The sequence below is a fragment of the Triticum urartu genome, chromosome 7A, assembly GCF_056163025.1.
Source record: "Triticum urartu cultivar PI428250 chromosome 7A, HENAU_Tu73, whole genome shotgun sequence".
Taxonomy (NCBI): Eukaryota; Viridiplantae; Streptophyta; class Magnoliopsida; order Poales; family Poaceae; genus Triticum; species Triticum urartu.
The window spans coordinates 110,249,568-110,270,929 of NC_141879.1; the positions used below are offsets into that span (position 1 = coordinate 110,249,568).

Below are 21,362 nucleotides of genomic sequence, written 5' to 3' on the forward strand. Positions count from 1 at the left end.
AAGCGTTTTGATCTATCCTTATAGATCTTGATGCTCAATGCTCAAGTAGCTTAATCCAGGTTTTCCATTGAAAACACTTTCCAAATAACCCTATATGCTTTCCAGAAATTCTACGTCATTTCTGATCCATAATATGTCAACAACATATACTCATCAGAAATTCTATAGTGCTCCCACTCACTTCTTTGGAAATACAAGTTTCTCATAAACTTTGTATAAACCCAAAATCTTTGATCATCTCATCAAAGCATACATTCCAACTCCGAGATGCTTACTCCAGTCCTTAGAAGGATTGCTGGAGCTTTGCATACTTATTAGCATCTTTCAGGATTGACAAAACCTTCTGGTTGTATCACATACAACCTTTCCTCAAGAAAATCGTCGAGGAAACAATGTTTTGACATCCTATCTGCAAGATTTCATAAATAATGCAGTAATCGCTAATATAATTCCAACAGACTCTTAGCATCGCTACGAGCGAGAAAGTCTCACCGTAGTCAACTCCTTGAACTTGTCGGAAAACATCTTAATGACAAGTCGAGCTTTCTTAATGGTGACATTTACCATCATTGTCCGTCTTCCTTTTAAAATCCATCTACACTCAACAGCCTTACGACCATCAAGTAGTTCTTCCAAAGTCTACACTTTGTTTTCATACATGGATCCTCTCTCAGATTATATGGCCTCAAGACATTTATCGGAATCCGGGCCCACCATCGCTTCTCCATAGCTTGTAGGTTCATTGTTGTCTAGCAACATGACTTCCAAGACAGGATTACGTACCACTCTGAAGTAGTACGCATCCTTGTCATCCTACGAGGTTTGGTAGTGACTTGATCTGAAGTTTCATGATCACTATCATAAGCTTTCACTTCAATTGGTGTAGGTGCCACAGGAACAACTTCCTATGCCCTGCCACACACTAGTTGAAGAGACGGTTCAATAACCTTATCAAGTCTCCACCACCCTCCCACCTAATTCTTTCGAGAGAAACTTTTCCTCGAGAAAGGACCCGATTCTAGAAACAATCCCTTATTGCTTTCGGATCTGAGACAGGAGGTATACCCAACTGTTTTGGGTGTCCTATGAAGATGCATTTATCCGCTTTGGGTTCGAGCTTATCAGCCTGAAACTTTTTCACATAAGCGTCGCAGCCCCAAACTTTTAAGAAATGACAGCTTAGGTTTCTCTAAACCATAGTTCATACGGTGTCATCTCATCGGAATTACGTGGTGCCCTATTTAAAGTGAATGTGGTTGTCTCTAATGCCTAACCCATAAACTATTGTGGTAATTTGATAAGAGACATCATGGTATGCATCATATCCAATAGGGTGCAGTTATGATGTTCGGACACACCATCACACTATGGTGTTCCAGGCTGTATCTGTTGTGAAACGATTTCCACAATGTCTTAATTTTGTGCCAAACTCGTAATTCAGATATTCATCTCTATGATCATATCATAGATCTTTTATCCTCTTGTCACGACGATCTTTCAACTTCACACTGAAATTACTTGAACCTTTCAATAATTCAGACTCGTGATTCATCAAGTAAATGTACTCAACATCTACTCAAATCATCTGTGAAGAAAGAACATAACGATATTCACTACATGCCTCAGCACTCATTGGACTGCACACATCAAAATGTATTACTTCCAACAAGTTGCTTTCTAGTTCCATTTTACTGAAAACGAGGCTTTCAGTCATCTTGCCCATGTGGTATGATTTGCATGTCTCAAGTGATTCAAAATCAAGTGAGTCCAAACGCTCCATTTGCATGGAGTTTCTTCATGCATATACACCAATAGACATGGTTCGCATGCCTCAAACTTTTCAAAAACGAGTGAGCCCAAAGATCCATCAACATGGAGCTTCTTCATGCGTTTTATACCGATATGACTTACGTGGTAGTGCCACAAGTAGGTGGTACTATCATTACTATCTTTTGGCATGAACATGTATATCACTACGATCGAGATTCAACAAACCATTCATTTTAGGTGTAAGACCATTGAAGGTATCATTCAAATAAACAGAGTAACCATTATTCTCCTTAAATGAATAACCGTATTGCGATAGACGTAATCCAATCATGTCTATGCTCAACGCAAACACCAAATAACAAATATTTAGGTTTAACACCAATATCGATGGTAGAGGGAGTGTGTGATGCTTGATCATATCAACATTGGAAACACTTCCAACACATATCGTCAGCTCACCTTTAGCTAGTCCCCGTTTATTCCGTAGCCTTTATTTCGAGTTACTAACACTTAGCAACCGAACCGGTATCTAATACCCTGGTGCTACTAGGAGTACTAGTAAAGTACACATCAACACAATGTATATCCAATATACTTCTATCGACCTTGCCAGCCTTCTTATCTACCAAGTATCTAGGGTAATTATGCTCCAGTGGCTGTTCCCCTTATTATAGAAGCACTTAGTCTCGGGTTTGGGTTCAACCTTGGGTTTCTTCACTAGAGCAGCAGCTGAATTGTCGTTTCATGAAGTATCCCTTCTTGCCCTTGCCCTTCTTGAAACTAGTGGTTTCACCAACCATCAACAATTGATGCTCCTTCTTGATTTCTACTTTCGCGGTGTCAAACATCGCGGATATCTCAAGGATCATCATATATGTCCCTGATATATCATAGTTCATCACGAAGCTCAAGCAGCTTGGTGGTAATGACTTCGGAGAAACATCACTATCTCATCTGGAAGATTAACTCCCACTTGATTCAAGTGATTGTTGTACTCAGACAATCTGAGCACAAGCTCAACAATTGAGCTTTTCTCCCTTAGTTCGCAGGCTAAGAAAATCGTCGGAGGTCTTATACCTCTTGACGTGGGCACGAGTCTGAAATCCCAATTTCAGCCCTCAAAACATCTCATATGTTTCGTGACGTTTCAAAAAACGTCTGTGGTGCCTCAACTCTAAACCGTTTAACTGAACTATCACGTAGTTATCAAAACGTGTATGTCAGATGTTCGCAACATCCACAGACAACGTTCGAGGTTCAGCACACTGAGCGGTGCATTAAGGACATAAGCCTTCTATGAAGCAATGAGGACAATCCTCAGTTTACGGACCTAGTCCGCATAATTGCTACTATCAACTTTCAACTAATTTTTCTCTAGGAACATATCTAAACAGTAGAACTGAAACGCGAGCTACGACATAATTTGCAAAATCCTTTTTGACTATGTTCAGGATAATTAAGTTCATCTTATGAACTCCCACTTAGATTAGACATCCCTCTAGTCATCTAAGTATTACACGATCCGAGTCGACTAGGCCATGTCCGATTAACACGTGAGACGGACTAGTCAACGTCGGTGAACATCGTCATGTTGATCGTATCTTCCATAGGACTCGTGTTCGACCTTTCGGTCTCTGTGTTCCGAGGCCATGTCTTCACATGCTAGGCTCGTCAAGTTAACCCTAAGTGTTTTTGCATGTGTAAATCTTGCTTACACCCGTTGTATGTGAACGAAAGGATCTATCACACCCGATTAACACGTGATGCTTCGAAGCGACGAACTGTAGCAACGGTGCACAGTTAGGGGAGAACACTTCTTGAAATTTTAATGAGGGATCATCTTATTTACTACCGTCGTACTAAGTAAACAAGATGCATAACATGATAAACATCATATGCAATCAAATAGTGACATGATATGGCCAATATCATGTAGCTCCTTTGATCTCCATCTTGGGGCTCCATGATCATCTATTACAAGAACATGATCAATCTCATACATTACATATATCATTCATCACATCCTTTTGGCCATATCACATCACATAGCATACCCTGCAAAAACAAGTTAGACGTCCTCTAATTGTTGTTTGCATGTTTTACGTGGCTGCTATGGGTTTCTAGCAAGAACGTTTCTTACCTACGCAAAACCACAACGTGATATGCCAATTGCTATTTACCCTTCATAAGGACCCTTTTCATCGAATCCGATCCGACTAAAGTAGGAGAGACAGACACCCGCTAGCCACCTTATGCAACTAGTGCATGTTTGTTGGTGGAACCGGTCTCACGTAAGAGTACGTGTAAGGTTGGTCCGGACCGCTTCATCCCACGATGCCGCCGAATCAAGATAAGACTAGTAACGGCAAGCATATTGAACAAAATCAACGCCCACAACTACTTTGTGTTCTACTCGTGCATAGAATCTACGCAATAGACCTAGCTCATGATGCCACTGTTGGGGAACGTAGCATAAATTCAAAATTTTCCTACGTGTCACCAAGATCTATCTATGGAGTCATCTAGCAACGAGGGAGGATTTGATCTACATACCCTTGTAGATCGCGCGCGGAAGCGTTCAAGAGAACGGGGTTGATGGAGTCGTACTCGTCGTGATTCAAATCACCGATGATCCTAGCGCCGAACGGACGGCACCTCCGCGTTCAACACACGTACGGAACGGAGACGTCTCCCACGCCTTGATCCAGCAAGGAGGAGGGAGAGGTTGATGGAGATCCAGCAGCACGACGGCATGGTGGAAGTAGCGGGATTCCAACAGGGCTTCGCTAAGCGCTGCGGGATGAGGGAGATGTGTCACGGGAGGGAGAGGGAGGCGCCAGGCCTTAGATTGGTTTGCTCCTCCTTTTCCCCACTATATATAGGGCCAAGGGAGAGGGGGAGGCGCAGCCCTTGCCCCTTCCTCCAAGGAAGGGTGCGGCCAAGGGTGGGGAGGAGTCCATCCTCCCCAAGGCACCTCGGAGGTGCCTTGGGGAGGATGGACCTCTTGGGGCATGGGCCTCTTGGGGCTGGTGCCCTTGGCCCATATAGGCCAAGGCACACCCCCTACAGCCCATGGGGCCCCCCGGGGCAGGTGGCCCCACCCGGTGGGCCCCCGGGACCCTTCCGGTGGTCCCGGTACAATACCGATGACCCCGAAACTTGTCCCGATGGCCGAAATAGCACTTCCTATATATAATTCTTTACCTCCGGACCATTCCGGAACTCCTCGTGATGTCCGGGATCTCATCCGGGACTCCGGACAACTTTCGGGTTACCGCATACTAATATCTCTATAACCCTAGCGTCACCGAACCTTAAGTGTGTAGACCCTACGGGTTCGGGAGACATGCAGACATGACCAAGACGTTCTCCGGTCAATAACCAACAGCGGGATCTGGATACCCATGTTGGCTCCCACATGTTCCACGATGATCTCATCGGATGAACCACGATGTCAAGGACTTAATCAATCCCGTATACAATTCCCTTTGTCTATCGGTATGTTACTTGCCTGAGATTCGATCGTCGGTATACCGATACCTTGTTCAATCTCGTTACCGGCAAGTCTCTTTACTCGTTACATAACACATCATCCCGTGATCAACTCCTTGGTCACATTGCGCATATGATGATGTCCTACCAAGTGGGCCCAGAGATACCTCTCCGCTTACACGGAGTGACAAATCCCAGTCTCGATTCGTGCCAACCCAACAGACACTTTCAGAGATACCTGTAATGCACCTTTATAGTCACCCAGTTACGTTGTGACGTTTGATACACCCAAAGCACTCCTACGGTATCCGGGAGTTGTACAATCTCATGGTCTAAGGAAATGATACTTGACATTAGAAAAGCTTTAGCATACGAACTACACGATCTTTGTGCTACGCTTAGGATTGGGTCTTGTCCATCACATCATTCTCCTAATGATGTGATCCCGTTATCAATGACATCCAATGTCCATGGTTAGGAAACCGTAACCATCTATTGATCAACGAGCTAGTCAACTAGAGGCTTACTAGGGACATGGTGTTGTCTATGTATCCACACATGTATCTGAGTTTCCTATCAATACAATTATAGCATGGATAATAAACGATTATCATGAACAAGGAAATATAATAATAACCAATTTATTATTGCCTCTAGGGCATATTTCCAACAATCGCCGCCCCTGTCCAAGCCGCTCCCCTGCCTCTCGGCACAGAGAGCGTCAAGGCCGAGCCGTAGCCGGCCCGCTAGGACCCAGATGAGGCCCTACGGGCCCAGATCTGGGCCGGGGTCGCGACACCGGCCACCCAGCACCACCGGACCGCCCCGCCGCCAAGTGGAGGCACGAGAAACTCTCTTTCACTGCCATAGAAACTCTCTTTCAGCTCGGATCTGTATACAAGAGCAAGGAAGGAAACAGTCTTCTTTTTCACTGCCACAGAAACTCTTTTTCTTTCTCTCTTGCTCAATTAATTTTACTCCAACTGCACTATATACTTGTATATGTGGACTACTACGTGTATGTCTGTTTTAACAACTCAAATCGTTGCTGGCAGGGTCTGTTTTGGTCAACTCAAATAATACAGTATGTTCTATCTTCTCTTTTGTTTCCTCTCTTTCTCAGGCAATCAAGTCAAATCAGTGCCATTAGCTGCTGCATTAAACATATGGGCCTGATGTGTGTTAGTGCATATTTTACTATCCATGAAATAAGTTAATGTATTTTGAAAAGTGTTCATGTCAGTTGCGAAAATGCTTTATAAAAAAGATGACAAACTTAGTTATATTAAATTTTAATTTATTTTTAATAGGAAAAAGTTATAATATAAAAAACAAGCATTGTACTATGTGTAGATCGGTGAAAATTGCTTGACCATTTTCTTTAATGGATTCATAATAATAAATCTAATTATGAAATCCAAAAGGCACTGCAAAAAATTATGATAAAGAATAAAAATATATTATATATAATAAAAAGACAAAAGGAACAAAAAAACTAAAAGGGATAGAAAATAGGGTCGACGAACACCCGCTAATCTCGGCCCAAGTAGGGGTGTGGCCCAAATAGGAGAAGTGGCAGGGGAGTTGAGGACCATATCACAAGCACAAAGAGTTCTTTCTCTCTCAAAAAAAACCAAGCACAAAGAGTTCCTCCCGCGTTCAGGAAAAAGAAACTACTCGGCGGGGACAAGAATACAGGTTGATTCTACGAATACTCATCGTTTTTTGCAAAATTTCCGATGGACGGGTACAAGCAGTTTTGTCTTTATTAGTAGATATAGATAAGATATAAGATATATTTCAATGGATGAAAACGTTTTGCATGGATTAATGTCAAATATAATGTTTTGCAACATCTATGAGAAAAGAGTTCATGAATGTTTCATAAAATATACATGCATGTCAAATATAATGTTGACGCAATTTTTTTTAAACAATTTAGAGAAGAGAAATTGTTAGTGTGTAACAAAATACCTCAAAATATATTCTGCTATGCATGTAATATGTTAATGTATCCCAAAAAAACACGGACAAAAAGCAGCACCGAGGCAGGCAGATCGCCGGTGCTCGCAAGGACCAGGTGGAATCGGAATAAGTCGAGGACACGGATAAGGACTCGTACTCTCGCCGTCGCCGAGGAGGACGGCCGACTCTTGCCGGGACTCGGACCCCTCCATCGTCAATTCGTCATATATAAGAACAGAGGCACCCCTATTCTCTCCACCAAACGAAACAAACAACCAAATCCATCGAGCCAACACCACACAACACGTCCGATCAATCCACCACAAGAAAGAAACACAAGCTCTCGAAAGTCGAAACAGCTAGCGAAGCAAGTCAACAATGGAGAGAGGCACGAGGGGTGTCGCCGCGGCGACGATCTCGCTCGCCGTCCTGCTCCTAATCTTTTGCTTCTCGCCCAGCACTGCCCCGGCCGCCGCCGTCCCCAGCATCGATGCCACGCGGACGCGCCACCTGCCGCTGCCACGCGGACTGCTGCGCGCCCGGAGAGTGTCGCCTTCGACGCCAAAGGCCACGGCCCGTACAGCATCGTGTCCGACGGCCGCGTGCTGAAGTGGAATGGCGACGCATGCGTCTGGTCCACGTACACCCACAACCCCGACCCAAGGGATAATATCTGGTACTCCCACCCCTAGGGTGCTCCCAATGCTCTCTAGAGATGGGAGTCAATTAGTAGAGATGTGTGAATTAGGATTTTACTAGGACATGCGCCTTTTAAATTTTTTGTTATGATTTTGTTTTGACTGATTTTATTTGTAAGACTATATTAGTCTATTATATTAAGATATGTCTTCTTTTTTACTACGTTCATGTATTCAATATAATGTACGCAACGGTTGTTTCCGTAGGACTACATAATAGCAGATGTATGAGTTTCAAAGACAGAAATAAAGCACTAGCATTGTAGTTAGCATAGGAGTATACAGGTTAATACTCACAAAAATGAGACAATCCAATCTTGCAAAAAGAATCATTTGTTAAGCACTATATCTATCACAGTTGTGAGTCTCGAAAGAAACAAAAAAAAACTAGTAATGTAGTGCACATCGAAAACTGTTAGTATAGGGGTACAAGTTGATGCCCGTGAAAACAAAATCAATCCAATGTTGCAACAAGAGAACTATTTTGTAAGTGAAACCAATTGTTCACGAATTGGAATCAACTAAGTGACCGCTAGCAAATCCACAAATGAATTCGTTCGTAATTGAATCTAGAAAAGAAAACAGTGGTTCGCGGAGCAACAAGAGGCAAAACATATGTTGCACAAGAACATCACCGTTCTTCCATTACACTACAAAGAATCGTCACATTATTGTTCATCATCGCACCAAACATCCATGAATAATCCAATCCCCCGACGTATATATATCCCCCAGACTCACCTGCACATACGAAAAACGCCATATACAAAATACACAAGCGCCTACACGGACCGATCCGAATCCGACGAACCAGCTACACTCCTTTGCTCCCGATCAACGGCTGTGTCACTCCCCCCTTCCTACCTGAGCTACAACGCCGTCACAATGGCAGCCAAGAAAAAAGAACATGGGCAGAAGAAAGTTTTCATCTGTGAACCACCGGCTAGATCAGCCCGGTGTACGCATTGCCCTGGACGGCGTGGAGGGGCATCATCCCGGTGCCAGCGCCGCCATAAGGGTGTTGGGCGCCGGCGGGCGCAAACGGGTTCGCGCCGAATGGGTTCGCTGGGGCCGCCTGTGCCTGGTGGTATTGTTGTGCCTGAGGGTGGTGGCTGGCCATCATCATCTGCTGCTGAAGCATGAAAGCCTGCTGCTGCTGGGCCATGGCGGCCATCTGCACCGCATGGGGCGCCGCATACCCGTTTGAGCCGTAGAACGGGTCCTGCATTGCTGCTGGCTGTTGCATCATCGGGGCCGGGGCGGCACCGGTGGTCTCCCAGGGGTTGTAGCTCGCGGGCTGGCTCGCTCGTCGGTTCGCGTCTTCGTATAGGCTGTCAAGGGTGAGCAAGTCCAGTCCACCAGCCTGCAAAAGGTGTCAAGTTTAGTATGACCAAAGGATGATCAGCAAGACAGGGTATAATTGTTGCATCTATAGGAAAATGTATCGTACCAATTTTTTGCCTGAAGCGACGGCAGTTTCATTTGAACTGGGTGCAGTGACTAGGGCCAGTTCCCAGCCTGTGACTCCATTTTCAAAAGCAGGAGCGGCCTGGGGCACGTCATCTGCAGTGATCAAAAATAAATTAAGGGCTGTGCATTGACCAGATTCCAAGCGATGAAAAAAACACCTGTTTCAGTTCACAGGAGAGAAATAAATGTGTACCTATTGGAACAATTGCCAGCGCTAGAGCGTTCCTCTCGTCTATCTCGGCCACAGCAGGGTGTGTTTCATTCAGACCCTGACAAGCAAAGGAAGTGTTAGCAGAATCTATGTATGGGTAGTGACCTCTTTGTGACTGTGAGTAGCAGTGTAGCACAGGATGTTACCAGCAAGTCTGTTGGTTCAGCAGCAGGTGCTTCCTCTTTTACTGGCTCTGGTTCTGGTTCAGGCTCTGGCTCTTGTTCCACTTCGGGCTCTGAAACCGGAGGCGGTGAAGTTGGCTTGACTTCCTCCTCTGGCTCTTTGTTGTATTCTATAGCCAGTATGGCCTGAAAACAAATCAAATGGGCTCAGAGCAAACTCAACAAGAAACACATAGGAAAATCATGAAAAGGAAATGATCGAAATAGTTGCAGGGCCAAGTAACTCCTAGCAATTTGCATTACATGAGAAGTTCCAAATTATGTGCAATTACACACATACCTGATCATGCTAATCATTTACTAGGATGAGCATGCAACTTCCTTTTCTTTTTTGCTTAAGGCTCGTTCGGAAACCAGCATACAGAACATTAATTTAGCTGCACTTCTCTAATATATTTACTCGGCTCTAACAGACACTATTACTAGAAAGCTAACTGAAACGAAGTATAGAGAACTGGCTAGCAACCCAGATAACAAAGTACACAACCAATGCTAGTTAGTTTGTTAGAAACTAGTTCTGAGCTAAATTCATTGTCCTCCTGATAGTGGAGATTCTGATATCTAAATGATGATGTCTTACTTGATATCCACACACCCCTATCTATAACAAAGTTCTGGTTTTAAACAGTTTCCGAACCTTATCTTTCATCGCGGGAGCATCTCTCACATATTCCTCCATAGTTTGCATGAATGATGCCGGAGGCTGTAGAAGTTATAAACGGAACGCTGTCAGCTGCTTGCTAACATGGAAAACAGATACCAAAGACTTGCAAATCAAGTATGCAACGAACCTGTTCAATTTTCAAGAACTTCTCACCACGTGCTACGTGTATTGTTTTACACACTTCATAAAATTCTGACAATCTCTCAGACTGCGAAAGAAAAAAGAAAAGGAGAGGATGAAAAATCCAACAATATCAGTTAGATTACATATTCTTATTCAACACAGTTCACAAGGATTAAATCAGTGGCTCAGAATTTCAGTTTTAAAAATCAATCAGCATCAGTAGAGCTGATGAGGTTGAAGGGGGAAAACATGCTTTTATGATGGGTTTTATTTCCATACATAGGTATCTAAAACCAAATTAAACAGAAGTTGTTGAATCCCCATGGTCAACACTTGCTTGAGAATGCATATAACTAATCCTCATTAAAGTGAGATATCATATAGAGCAGCAATAGCTCGAATGGGCTTACATGGCTGCCCTAAGATTTTTTTTCTTTACAGTTTTCATCAATCAAGCACTGAAGCAATGGTCTGTCCACAATAATTAGTGGGTTATCCCATTGTCTTCCTATTGTCTCCTAAGTGCTGACAGATAACCAAGTTCACTTTATACGTCCAAGGATTTTGAGTTATGTTCATACAATAAAAGGAATTTTAGTTGTGTTGCTATAAACAGGGGAGGAAATCCAATGAACAATGTAATAGCGGATGAGCAACAGAGAAGGGATACGAATTTTACCTGGTTAGTTGCTCTTTTGTATATATCAAGGGCCCTAACAGCGTCATTTCTTTGCATTTCAAAGAACTGCAACAGGTAATGAGGTGTAAACTGGATGGGCAAAATAATAAAAATAGCTAGCGATTTAAGAAGTTTCACAAACTTATCCTAAGTGACAGCACAGAAAGTTCACCTTGTCAACAAGATTTATTGTCCCATCACTAATGGCAGTGTAGATCTTGACACTCTCCAGAGCAACCTTTCAGTAATGCATGAAACAAAGTCATTGAATGCCAAACCACTCATATACAATGCCTAAAAAAGAAACACGTGTGACATCTCAAAATAAGAAACAGAGGAAGCGAGCATATCCTACTTACCATTGAAAGCGCATGCTGGATTATAACATTATAAGATGATGCCCCTTGTGGCTGCAAAATTCAGTAATTCGTAACATGTCAAGAACATCACATGAAGAAAGGATTTGGTGAAACTAAAGAACTTGTGGTCGGCAAATAGCCCGTTACCTGGCAAGCAAGAAGCCGGAAAAGAAGTTGCTGCAGTGGTGGCAGGTGATCTAGCACACCAACAGTATCAAGATCCCGAGTCCTCTGCAGATATCAGAATTTTCCATAGAAACTTAGATGTGAAACTGAACTATTGTAACACAAACATTTTATGTTGACGTATATTTCAAATAGGATAAACTAACTAGTGTAAGTTTGGCTTCGGCGTACTATCTATTATGCATTGAAAATTTTGATTTAGTTATTCTTTAAGCACATGAAGCATGCTCCACATAATTATATCAACAATTAAAGAAAGTCTCATAGATGCAGTTAAGAGGAATAAGTAGGACTAGCATTGTATTTATGGTTATTTTGCTGTTGAGGGAAACTAGTATGATATACATACCGGAGGATCCGACTCCACATCATACTTCAGCACTCGGAAACATTCAAGTCTCTCTTCCAAATATGAAGCATAAGTGCGTACCCATGCAGAATAATCCCAAGCTGAACCAACAAGTAGAGAGCAAACAATCATGAAAAGTTCTCAAAACAGTATATGTATATAAATGACAGTACTAGTATGAATGTCATTTCGGCACCGGTGATAACACAACTACAAGCAATTAGTACCTCCTGAACTAGAATCATCCTTAAAGTAGGCCATGTTTAGCATATGTGATCTAGATCTGCCATAATTAATAAGCTCTTCACGAAACGTGGGATCAACTTCGCGAAGGGCACGATGTATGACAATTAATGTCTTCAGCGCAACCTGAGGAATAAATAACCAAGCAAAGAATGTTTATAAGTTCTTTATTGCATCACACATGAAAAGCATTATAAATAAAAAAAGGAAACCATCCACCATTCAAATAAAGTTTTTTCTTGTAGGAAAATAAATAAAGAATCGACAAGTTGATTTACTAAAGTTCAAACAATATATTATGGCTCTCAGAAGTTAGAATATAACATGTCATTCAGAATTAAGCACCATGAGGGAGGAGATATGATAGTTTAACAGGAAAATTTCAGATCTGAACCTGAATTTGAAATTAAATATGGAATGTGTACAGAGAATCATTTTGCATAATTAAGTACAATAGAAATCTCCAGCTCACAAGCATGCCTTGACAAACCATCCATCCCATCCCAAGTACTCCCTCCGTCCCATAATACAAGAGCGTTTTCAATACTAGTGTAGTGTAAAAAACGCTCTTATATTATGGGACGGAGGGAGTACATATCAGTACAAAATTTGAAGTTTACACATTTCAGGTTTTATAAAAAGTAAGACCATACATGTTACCATGTCCTTATGAACATCACAAAGTTTACAAAGATTGCACCGAGATAGAATATGTAAAAAAGGGTTTTTGATACAAAAAGAGAACTAGTACATTCTAACAGAACAACAATCATAAGAAAACAAAGACAATGGCATTGTATTTGACCATCATAAATGGAAGAAATAAATCCATACCGCCCAGTTTCGTGTCTTCGAAAGACGCCTCGCTAGAGCATGAATGCAGTAAGCTACATCGGCCCTTGGCCTTGCAGCAGAAATGGAGAGGAAAATCTCTGCAAACCAATAAACATGTGGGTGATGGCAGTTGTAAAAGGTATCTACTCGCAATCAGAGAGAAAATTAGCGCGTCCGCAATACAAATACCAGGACAAATGCATGTAACCGTAAGCGAATGAAACTTCAAGCAGAACAGTGTTTTTCGTTGAAACAGTTTGTTCTGGCATATATTCAGTTGGATTTGCGCACATGCTCAACTTTTTACAAAATTGTAGATGGTTCAAAACTTCAGATGATGAAACGCTCAGTTCGCCGTAGTGGTTCAACTAAGAGATGCGGTAAACCATTACCTCTTATGTACTTCTCCCTCGATGGACGCTCGCTATGGTTGGTGGCCTTCACAATTGCAATGTCCAGCTCCTGTTGTCCCGGAGAAATGGTGAGCCAGCAGTGAGTGAAGCACGACGGAAGCAGAGGTTCAAATATGGAAAGCTTCAAAGACAATTCAACATCCAACGGAATCATGAAAGTGGCCCGACCTTGTAATCGCTGTTCACTTTGGCCAGGCTCACAGTTGTGGTGTCCTTGAGGGCGCCGAGGTACTTCCTGAGGCTCTGCTGAGTGCCACCACCCGCCATTATCCCCAGCTCACGTGTGATGTCCTAGCTGGCCTGATTGCGAAGCAAAGCAGTGTAAATGAGATGTGCGCCAAACGCAAGCCAAATAAATGCTGTTTTCTCAGAATGAACCAGACAATGCAACAGCTAGATGACGGGTGCATGGGGCCTGGAACGGTTCCAGCTTTGGTTCAGCAAGAACTACTTCTCACCAAACTAGAAGCATTTACTACAAATCTACAAGCATAAGATATTAAGATGGAAGCAATTACTAGATAATTTTAGCAAAAACACGCAAGATCAATCAGTACAGCAACGGATCCAGAAGAAGATCGCCAAGAAAGCGGATCCAAATGAGCTGCAAACAGAAGAGGGCGAAGCAGGGGAACCAACGGCACCAAAATCTCTGACGCACCCAAGGGATATATTCCGCGAGATAAAGAGGAACGGGATGCCAAAGTGAACTCCACCGAATACTTGTGCAGAACAATTGAGCTAGATTGGTGGGAGAGAAAGTGGTCAGGACCACGGATCCTATCTATCAAGGCCCATCTCCGGCAGGACTCTCCAGCAAGCCACCACTCACCTACAGAGCAGAAGCGCAAGAACACCGACAGAAGCGGAAGGCTGCTGAGACAAATGGCCGAACAGAGGCTGCACCGATGATACTGCTGCTCAGCGTAATAACCATGCGAATGAACGAAATGAAACAGAGGAGCCGAGCTGATGTTTCCTCCAAACCGAGCGGGACAAGGCAGGCAGGAATCCCGTCCGGATTCTCCGGGGAAAGCAGCGCAAACTTCTATGCCCGACAAAGAACAAGGGGACAAGTATAAATTCAAACTTCAATTCAACGCAATGGACAATTCAACTCAGAATACTGACGCCGACGAAGGCAAGAGTCCACCTGACGTGCTCCGGCAAGCAATCCCCGGGAGGCCGGTCGCTGGATCCAGCCGCGCGGCCGCAAAACCAGGGATCCAACTGAGCAACGGTAGACCGGAAACAGCGAGAGGAGGGGGGATTTCAACTTTCAAACCGGAGCTCTGGCAAGCGAACAAGAAAGAAAGCAAATAGACAATCATTCGGCCGCACGGCGCCCCAGGAAAACAAACGGCTTTAATCAGGGCTCGAGCCCTGCGCTGCCACGCCACGGCCCCCAGAATCGCCCAAAAAGCTGGCACCGCCACGCGCAGCGCCGCAATCGAGAAGCATACGGCCAATTAGCCACACAAAACTACTCTAAGCAGCAGAGAAATTAAGCAGCTTATTAGCTCACCTCAGGGAGGATCCGGGCGGACGGGGAGGGGGGCGAGCTGCACGGGGTGGGGGCGGCAGGGGGGAGAAGAGAGGGGGGGTGCGGGGTGGGTTCTTGGCGACGGGGGGAGGAAGAGGAGGAGGAGGGGAGGTCGCTTTCGCGGCTCGGCCAACCCGGACGCGAACCACCACCCGGTGGCCGGACAGGGACGCGGCACCGGAGATTAAACAATGGAGACGACGCACACAGCGCAGCCGCAGCCACAGCCACAGCCAGAACTTTACTATACTCCAGATTAGCGTACGGGCTCGGCTCAGCTCAGCTGGGTTAGCTAGTTAATTAATCAATTGTCAAGACCAGGTAGTACTATTAGTTACTTAAGTGCGTGATTAAGCCTGGCTTTCCGTTTGTTTGTTTGTTTAAGAAGTGCGTGGTTGATTGGCTTGCGGCTCCTTTTCCTTTCCATTTTTCTTTGCGCCGTCCGCCTTTTCTAAATTCCTCGCCTCCTCGTCGGTGGAGGGGAATGGGATGGGATGGGATGCGTTTTTTGGTTGTGGAATTTTAGTTTGATTTTTTTAGTGTTTTCTGGAAGGAGAAGGGGGGGTGGGGAGGTGACTGTGACTTCGTTTTAGTCCACATCATGGTCCCTAGTACTTTTCTCCTCCGCTACTGAAAAGGTTGAAATGCATAGGAGGCGCCGTTATTATTTTGATTTTGAAGAGGAGAAGTGCACGGATGAACTCACGGACATATGAACCCATTTTGTAAAACTCAACTTATTTCTAAAAAATGCCAAAAAAATCTGAAAAAAAAATCTCACTCTTACATCGTCACGTTCTACGTGTGCACGGAGAGTTTCGAGAAAAAGCAACTCTTTCTTTGGCCTATGCGAAAAAGACAACAAAAAAATGTGTCATGGAACGCTATTTAGAAGCACTGAAATTTCTCTTTTTTGCGAAGGCAAAACCGAAGGAGGATTTTTTTTTCACAAAACTTTGCGCCACGCACACATGTTGCGAAGATGTATGCGTGAAGTTTTCTTTTGAATTTTTTGACATTTTAAAATGTGATGGATATGAATTTTTTGAAAGTGGGTTCATATGCCCATGGGCTCAACACGTACACACTCTTGAAGATGCCTAAGTTTGGTCCCAATTTTAAGCCAGTGTGTACAATAAATCAAGTTTATCGTAAGCATTGATGCTTAATGATGCGGGAGAGATGCATAATCAAACTTTTATTCTCTAAAAATAAGCACCGATGCAGGCCGAGGTAATTCCCTTTTCAAAACAAAAAAACAAGCACCGATGCTTAAAGAAAAATAGAGTTATTTCTCTAGGCACCTTGCATTGTCCAAGGACTAGATGTTTGAGTGATTCATTGTCATCCTGTCTGGCCTAGCTCGTCTCTCACCGCGATTCTTTTCCTTGCACCGTCCTCTTTTCTTAATTCCATTGGTCCTCGTCGGTGGAGAGGAATATGATGTTTTTTTTTGTTGGAGTTTAGTTCGCTTTCTTCAAGAATTTTGTGGTAGGAGTTGTAGGGGATGACTGTGACTTTGTTTTGGTACTCAACATCATAGTGCCTACTTTTCCTTTCAAAAGACAAAAATGCATTGGAGGCGTCGTTATTATTTTGTTATTTTAAGTTGGCTAGTCCTGATTTCAAGTGAATGTGTGTCAGATCCTACAATAGTTAAGTGATTCATCACGGTCCTATCTACCGCAACTCGTCTCTTATCACAACCACCATGTCGAAATAGAGAGGCACAACATGACATTCTCCATTGGCGGCAATTGGGCAATTCTACGTTCTTCCACTGCTTGGGTCTCTTCTTCTTTCATCCATGCCACCCCCTAATCTCTCCATGCTAAGTTGTCGACAGAGACACGAGGCAAGAGAGAGAAAGGGGCGCTACCGTTGGTGATATGGTTGCCATTGGCTTGTTGTTGCCATTGTCGGACAATCATGTGTCATATCTCCAAACTAGTGTTGAATCCCAACCGGGTGTCATACAAGTACCCTAATCCCCATAAGAATTGACATTGTCGAATTAGTTTTGCGTAGGATTCGTTATAAAAATCCTCATTTGCCAATACATTTATGGTCCTTTCTGAGCTTGGGATTTTAACTAAGGGGTCATGATGGTTTCAAACTCTACTATTCGAAAATGAACAAGATAACTATGTTGGTTATTTTGCATTGGTCAAGGATGAGGGCAAGGGATTTGAGGTTATGCCCAGGCATAACCAGTTCTGCGACATCAACGGTGAGATGACCGAGGTGATGAAGAAGATAGAGGAGCTCATAGCGTTGTGAAGGATGATCTTCTATGTGTTTGGGACGTTTGGGGCATACCAAAAGTTTCTTCAAATTGCCATGTGCTAGATATGATCCATGGTGAATCGGCTAAAATACGTATAAGACTCATGTACAATCTTTTGAAATATTAGGATCAACTTGGCACCTTCGGAATATTGTTGGGACTTTATATGCACTTTTCACTCTTCTCCCAAGGGTGAAATGACATTGTTTTTTTTCTCTTTTCAACTTAGTCTTCACCTACTTGTTTTTCAAATTATAAGCTCAATCATGTCATACTATTATAAACTTTACCCATTCTGATATTTGTAAGAAGAGAAAGTTACATTGATGCACCTCAACTCAGAATATATATTTTCACATTACCGCCTAATGCTGAAATTATATCAGAGAGAAACATAAAATAATGAGAGACGATTGAAAGAAAATCATAAAAATATTTATCAAAAATAGCTTGAAATTTCGCACGGACAGAGATCAAACCAGCCCATCCTATCATTTTTATATCATAAGATCTAATGCACTGTGATAAAATCATTTAAATCATGTTTTCACATATGTTCGAACAAATGCCCGGTCCGCTGCCACTAATCTACCTCTGTGCCTCTTACCTTATGAGCAGAACAGGAGGGCGTGACAGATGAAACGATCCTTTATCTTGTAAGGAAGATGAAGCAACGTGTTGGCCAATCTGTGGTTGCATGAAAGCAACCAGAAAAGATAAACATAAGAGTGCGTGGATTAGCACTCCAGGGTTGAATTTTATACGCTTGGATGACTCAAAACGGTGGGTAGATAAACAAGCCACTATTATAGCATCCCCAAGTGTACGTGTGTTACTCCTAGTGAGTTAATTGGTTTACACACTGGCTGGCAGGGTGTCGCGGGTTAGTTTAAGCGGCATGATTAGAGCGAGTGACCGGTGACGCACGAGGGACAACCAGCACCGAAGTGGCAGGGCCGGGGTTAGATCAGCTACACAATCAATCAGTGCTAATCTTTTATTCCAGGGTGATTATAATACTGTATGTATTCTAAAGTGGTCTGTGGTATTTTATGGGCAGTCCAGCGTAGCCGCTGGTGCGTCGAAGGGGGGAGTGGGATAATAATTGGGGCGCACGCACAATCAAACGTGGGTGGTGCTGAGTAGGACTTTCATTTGAGCCTTTTTCTCGCCATTGCCCGCCCTTCTTTTTTTGCCCTTGCACGCAGGTGCGCAGCTCCACGTTTCGCCGCTTCGGTACGTGCGTGTGTACGTACGGTCTCTTCTCGCTTCTATGCTCGACTCTTGGTCACATGGCCAAGTTGCACGTACACCCTCCGCACATGTCACTTGTGCAAGAAATTAACTTTTGTAGGAGTCCACCCTCCCCCCGCCCCAAAAAAAAACCTCTGCCAAAAGTCTAAATAAATGACACCCTGAATTATGAAACCTATTTTACACCCTCGGGCATCTAAGCGAGCTGCGAGGAATGACCCTGTTTCGCAAGTGTGCAAGCCTTGTGCAACGGGCGAGCGGTTCTTATGGGTGGTTCGACAAACTGGTAGAGGAGACAAGAGCAATTGTTGGAATTAGGCGGCAGTGAAGCAAAGCTAGACCTGATAGTGTGAGAGCCGTGGAGTCGGAGGCAAGGAAGAAGATAAGGTGCGACGATGAAGGATTTAGGGTCAACCAAGGTGAGTGGAGGACTGGGGAGTAAGAGATTTGCCGAACAGTCGTTGCCGCCCAAAGCAATACAACAATGTGGAAAGAGATGGTGGTGGTAGGACGATGAGAGAGAGAGAGAGTTACACACACAAATAGCCAAATGTGCATTTCCTTCTTTTTTTAGGAAGGGTATGGAAAGCAGATTCATACCTACCTAGGTAAAATTATGCAAAGTCCAACCGTGACCAAGACATAAAGCTATGCAAAAGGCCACATGACATGGTTCCTTAGTATGAAACGATCCTTAACCAGCCAAACCATTTAACTTGACAGGAAGGGAGGAATAAATACATTTGTCAAATTTGTGGCAACTCCCCTCATTTACAATTCGGCTTGTGCATCCAGGCTGCTCTCCACCCCAAACCCAAGTAGGATGACAGTATTTCATGGATGCGGGAGAAAATTTACGGGTCGCCGGACCCCTTAGAATTATAAGTTGAGGAAGCGGAGCCAGGCCCGACAGTGGGAGGCCCGCCGAGTCGGAGACAAGGACGAAAACAAGAGTGGTGGCGCATCGACGAAGGATTACAGGCGACCAGTGTGAGTACGGGGTGGGTGAGCGAGAGATTTATCGGAGGGTTGTTGCCTTTGCCGGCAAAAGCAGTACAACAATGTGGTGGGCCGATCTGAGAGACGGAGATAGATATGGAGAGAGGGAGGGTGATGTGTGTTACAACATACTACTAGTGAAGTGCAAAACGTGCATTTTCTTCTTCTTTTTTGGGAGGGAGGAGGGGTATGATATTATGGAAAGCAGATTCATACCTACCTAGGTAAATTTATGCAAAGTCCGTGAGTGAAGAAGACATAAAGCTATGCAAAAGGTCACATGACATGGTTCCCAATATGAAACGATCCTTAACTAGCCGAACCATTTAACTTGAACAGGAAGGAAGGAATACATTTGTCATCTGTGGCAACTCCCCCCATTTTACAATTCGGCGTCGTGCATCCAGACAGCTAGCTCTCCACCCCCAAACCGAACCAGAATGACAGCATTTCACCGATGCAACGGGACGCACGTGGATCAAACCTACTTCTTCCGTCTCACCAAGTACTAGAGTTGAGACACTTATTTTAAGACTGAGGAAGTACTTGTAAACCACCGAAACATGTATCGTTAACGTTTAACCCAAAAAAATCGATCATCTTCTGAAGAAGAAAGCAAACCCAATCGATGGATCGTTTTCCAGGGTCTGCAACGCGAAAGCGGCGCCTTCACCTACCACTCCAAATCGGCCCAGTTGTCCCTAGCTTTGCTAGCTTGCTAGCTCCTGGCCGTATGTATGATTTCGCGGGCGGGGACGGCATGTGAGTCGTTGGCGACCGACCGAGATGATTAGCCACCGAATAAACAAGACCTGCAGAGATGGGATCATTGGGGTTGAGTAGAATGTGGGGGAGGAAGCTGCATGCATGAAGCGCGGAGACGAATAGACTAGAAAAGGGAGAAACGAGACACAAAAGTCAGAATTGGGTAAAGCATCTAATCCTGCTGGCTGGCTGGCAGGCTAGATCGGCGCCATCATCACCAGACAGACAGAGCGGAGGGCACCAGCTAGCAGCTGCTGCTATCCTAGCGCCGACATTCCCTGCCGCACGGTGATCGATCGATCTATTCTCCCGGTTTCACATTCTCTACTACTTCAGTGCTGGTAGTTAATGGCGCCACTAGTTAATTAGTACTCCCCCCGTCCCAAAATTTTAGCTGTGTGTGTGTGGTGGGAGCGAGATCATCATCTTTTTTTTTTAAAGGAAGCAAGATCGTGGTAAATGGGGTAGGTGGATCGTGTACCCTTTGCCTTTGCTTTCTTTCTCAGAATCAAGCGTAGCCCTTTACTAGACGATAGCAGTGTTTTGTTGGGTTAACTGAACTTAACTCGCGTGATGGTTAGGTTTCTTCTTATGCGGCCAGCCCACCAGGGTTCAAATCCTAGACTTGGCACTGGTGCTCGCATTTTTCCGACGATGTTCATTCAGTGAAAGGAGACGTTCCAGTGTATATGAGCATATGCTTTGTACTATGTTAAAAAGAGCGGTGTTTTGTTGGACGGGTTCCTTGATCACTCGACAGTCTAGCGCCGACATTGCCTGATCGATCGATCGATCGATCGATAGCCCCGATTTCACATTCTCTCCTTCACTCCTGGTAGTTAATGGTACTGTCAATTGTTAACTAGTATACTAATA

General features: G+C 44.0%; 1 protein-coding gene across 3 annotated transcripts; it reads right to left on the minus strand.

Moving 5' to 3' along the window:
- Window positions 1-8,541: 8,541 nt before the first annotated feature.
- Window positions 8,542-15,320, minus strand: LOC125518256 (putative clathrin assembly protein At5g35200). 3 transcript variants are annotated; one of them, XM_048683157.2, is made up of 16 exons: window positions 15,164-15,320; window positions 13,807-13,938; window positions 13,618-13,687; window positions 13,226-13,323; window positions 12,376-12,517; window positions 12,149-12,249; window positions 11,761-11,844; window positions 11,614-11,664; window positions 11,427-11,492; window positions 11,255-11,320; window positions 10,580-10,660; window positions 10,426-10,491; window positions 9,753-9,914; window positions 9,589-9,664; window positions 9,376-9,488; window positions 8,542-9,288 (listed from the first exon to the last, which is right to left on the minus strand). In XM_048683157.2, the coding sequence occupies exons 2-16, from the start codon at window positions 13,903-13,905 to the stop codon at window positions 8,869-8,871; spliced, it is 1,695 nt and encodes a 564-aa protein (XP_048539114.1). In that variant the 5' UTR covers window positions 13,906-13,938; window positions 15,164-15,320; the 3' UTR covers window positions 8,542-8,868. The 3 variants fall into 3 exon arrangements, with proteins under 3 accessions (XP_048539114.1, XP_048539115.1, XP_087394243.1); XM_048683158.2 differs by lacking the exon at window positions 15,164-15,320 and adding an exon at window positions 14,792-15,085; XM_087538117.1 differs by lacking the exon at window positions 15,164-15,320 and adding an exon at window positions 14,471-14,492.
- Window positions 15,321-21,362: the final 6,042 nt, after the last annotated feature.

What these genes read in the sequence shown, in the direction of transcription:
- LOC125518256 (XM_048683157.2), bottom strand. Translation starts at nt 13,905, where the DNA reads ATGGCGGGTGGTGGCACTCAGCAGAGCCTCAGGAAGTACCTCGGCGCC. An exon ending in GAGGGAGAAGTACATAAGAG is followed by an intron (nt 13,324 to 13,617) that starts GTAATGGTTTAC and finishes ATTGGTTTGCAG; the next exon opens with AGATTTTCCTCTCCATTTCT. An exon ending in CTCCCGCGATGAAAGATAAG is followed by an intron (nt 9,915 to 10,425) that starts GTTCGGAAACTG and finishes ATTTGTTTTCAG; the next exon opens with GCCATACTGGCTATAGAATA.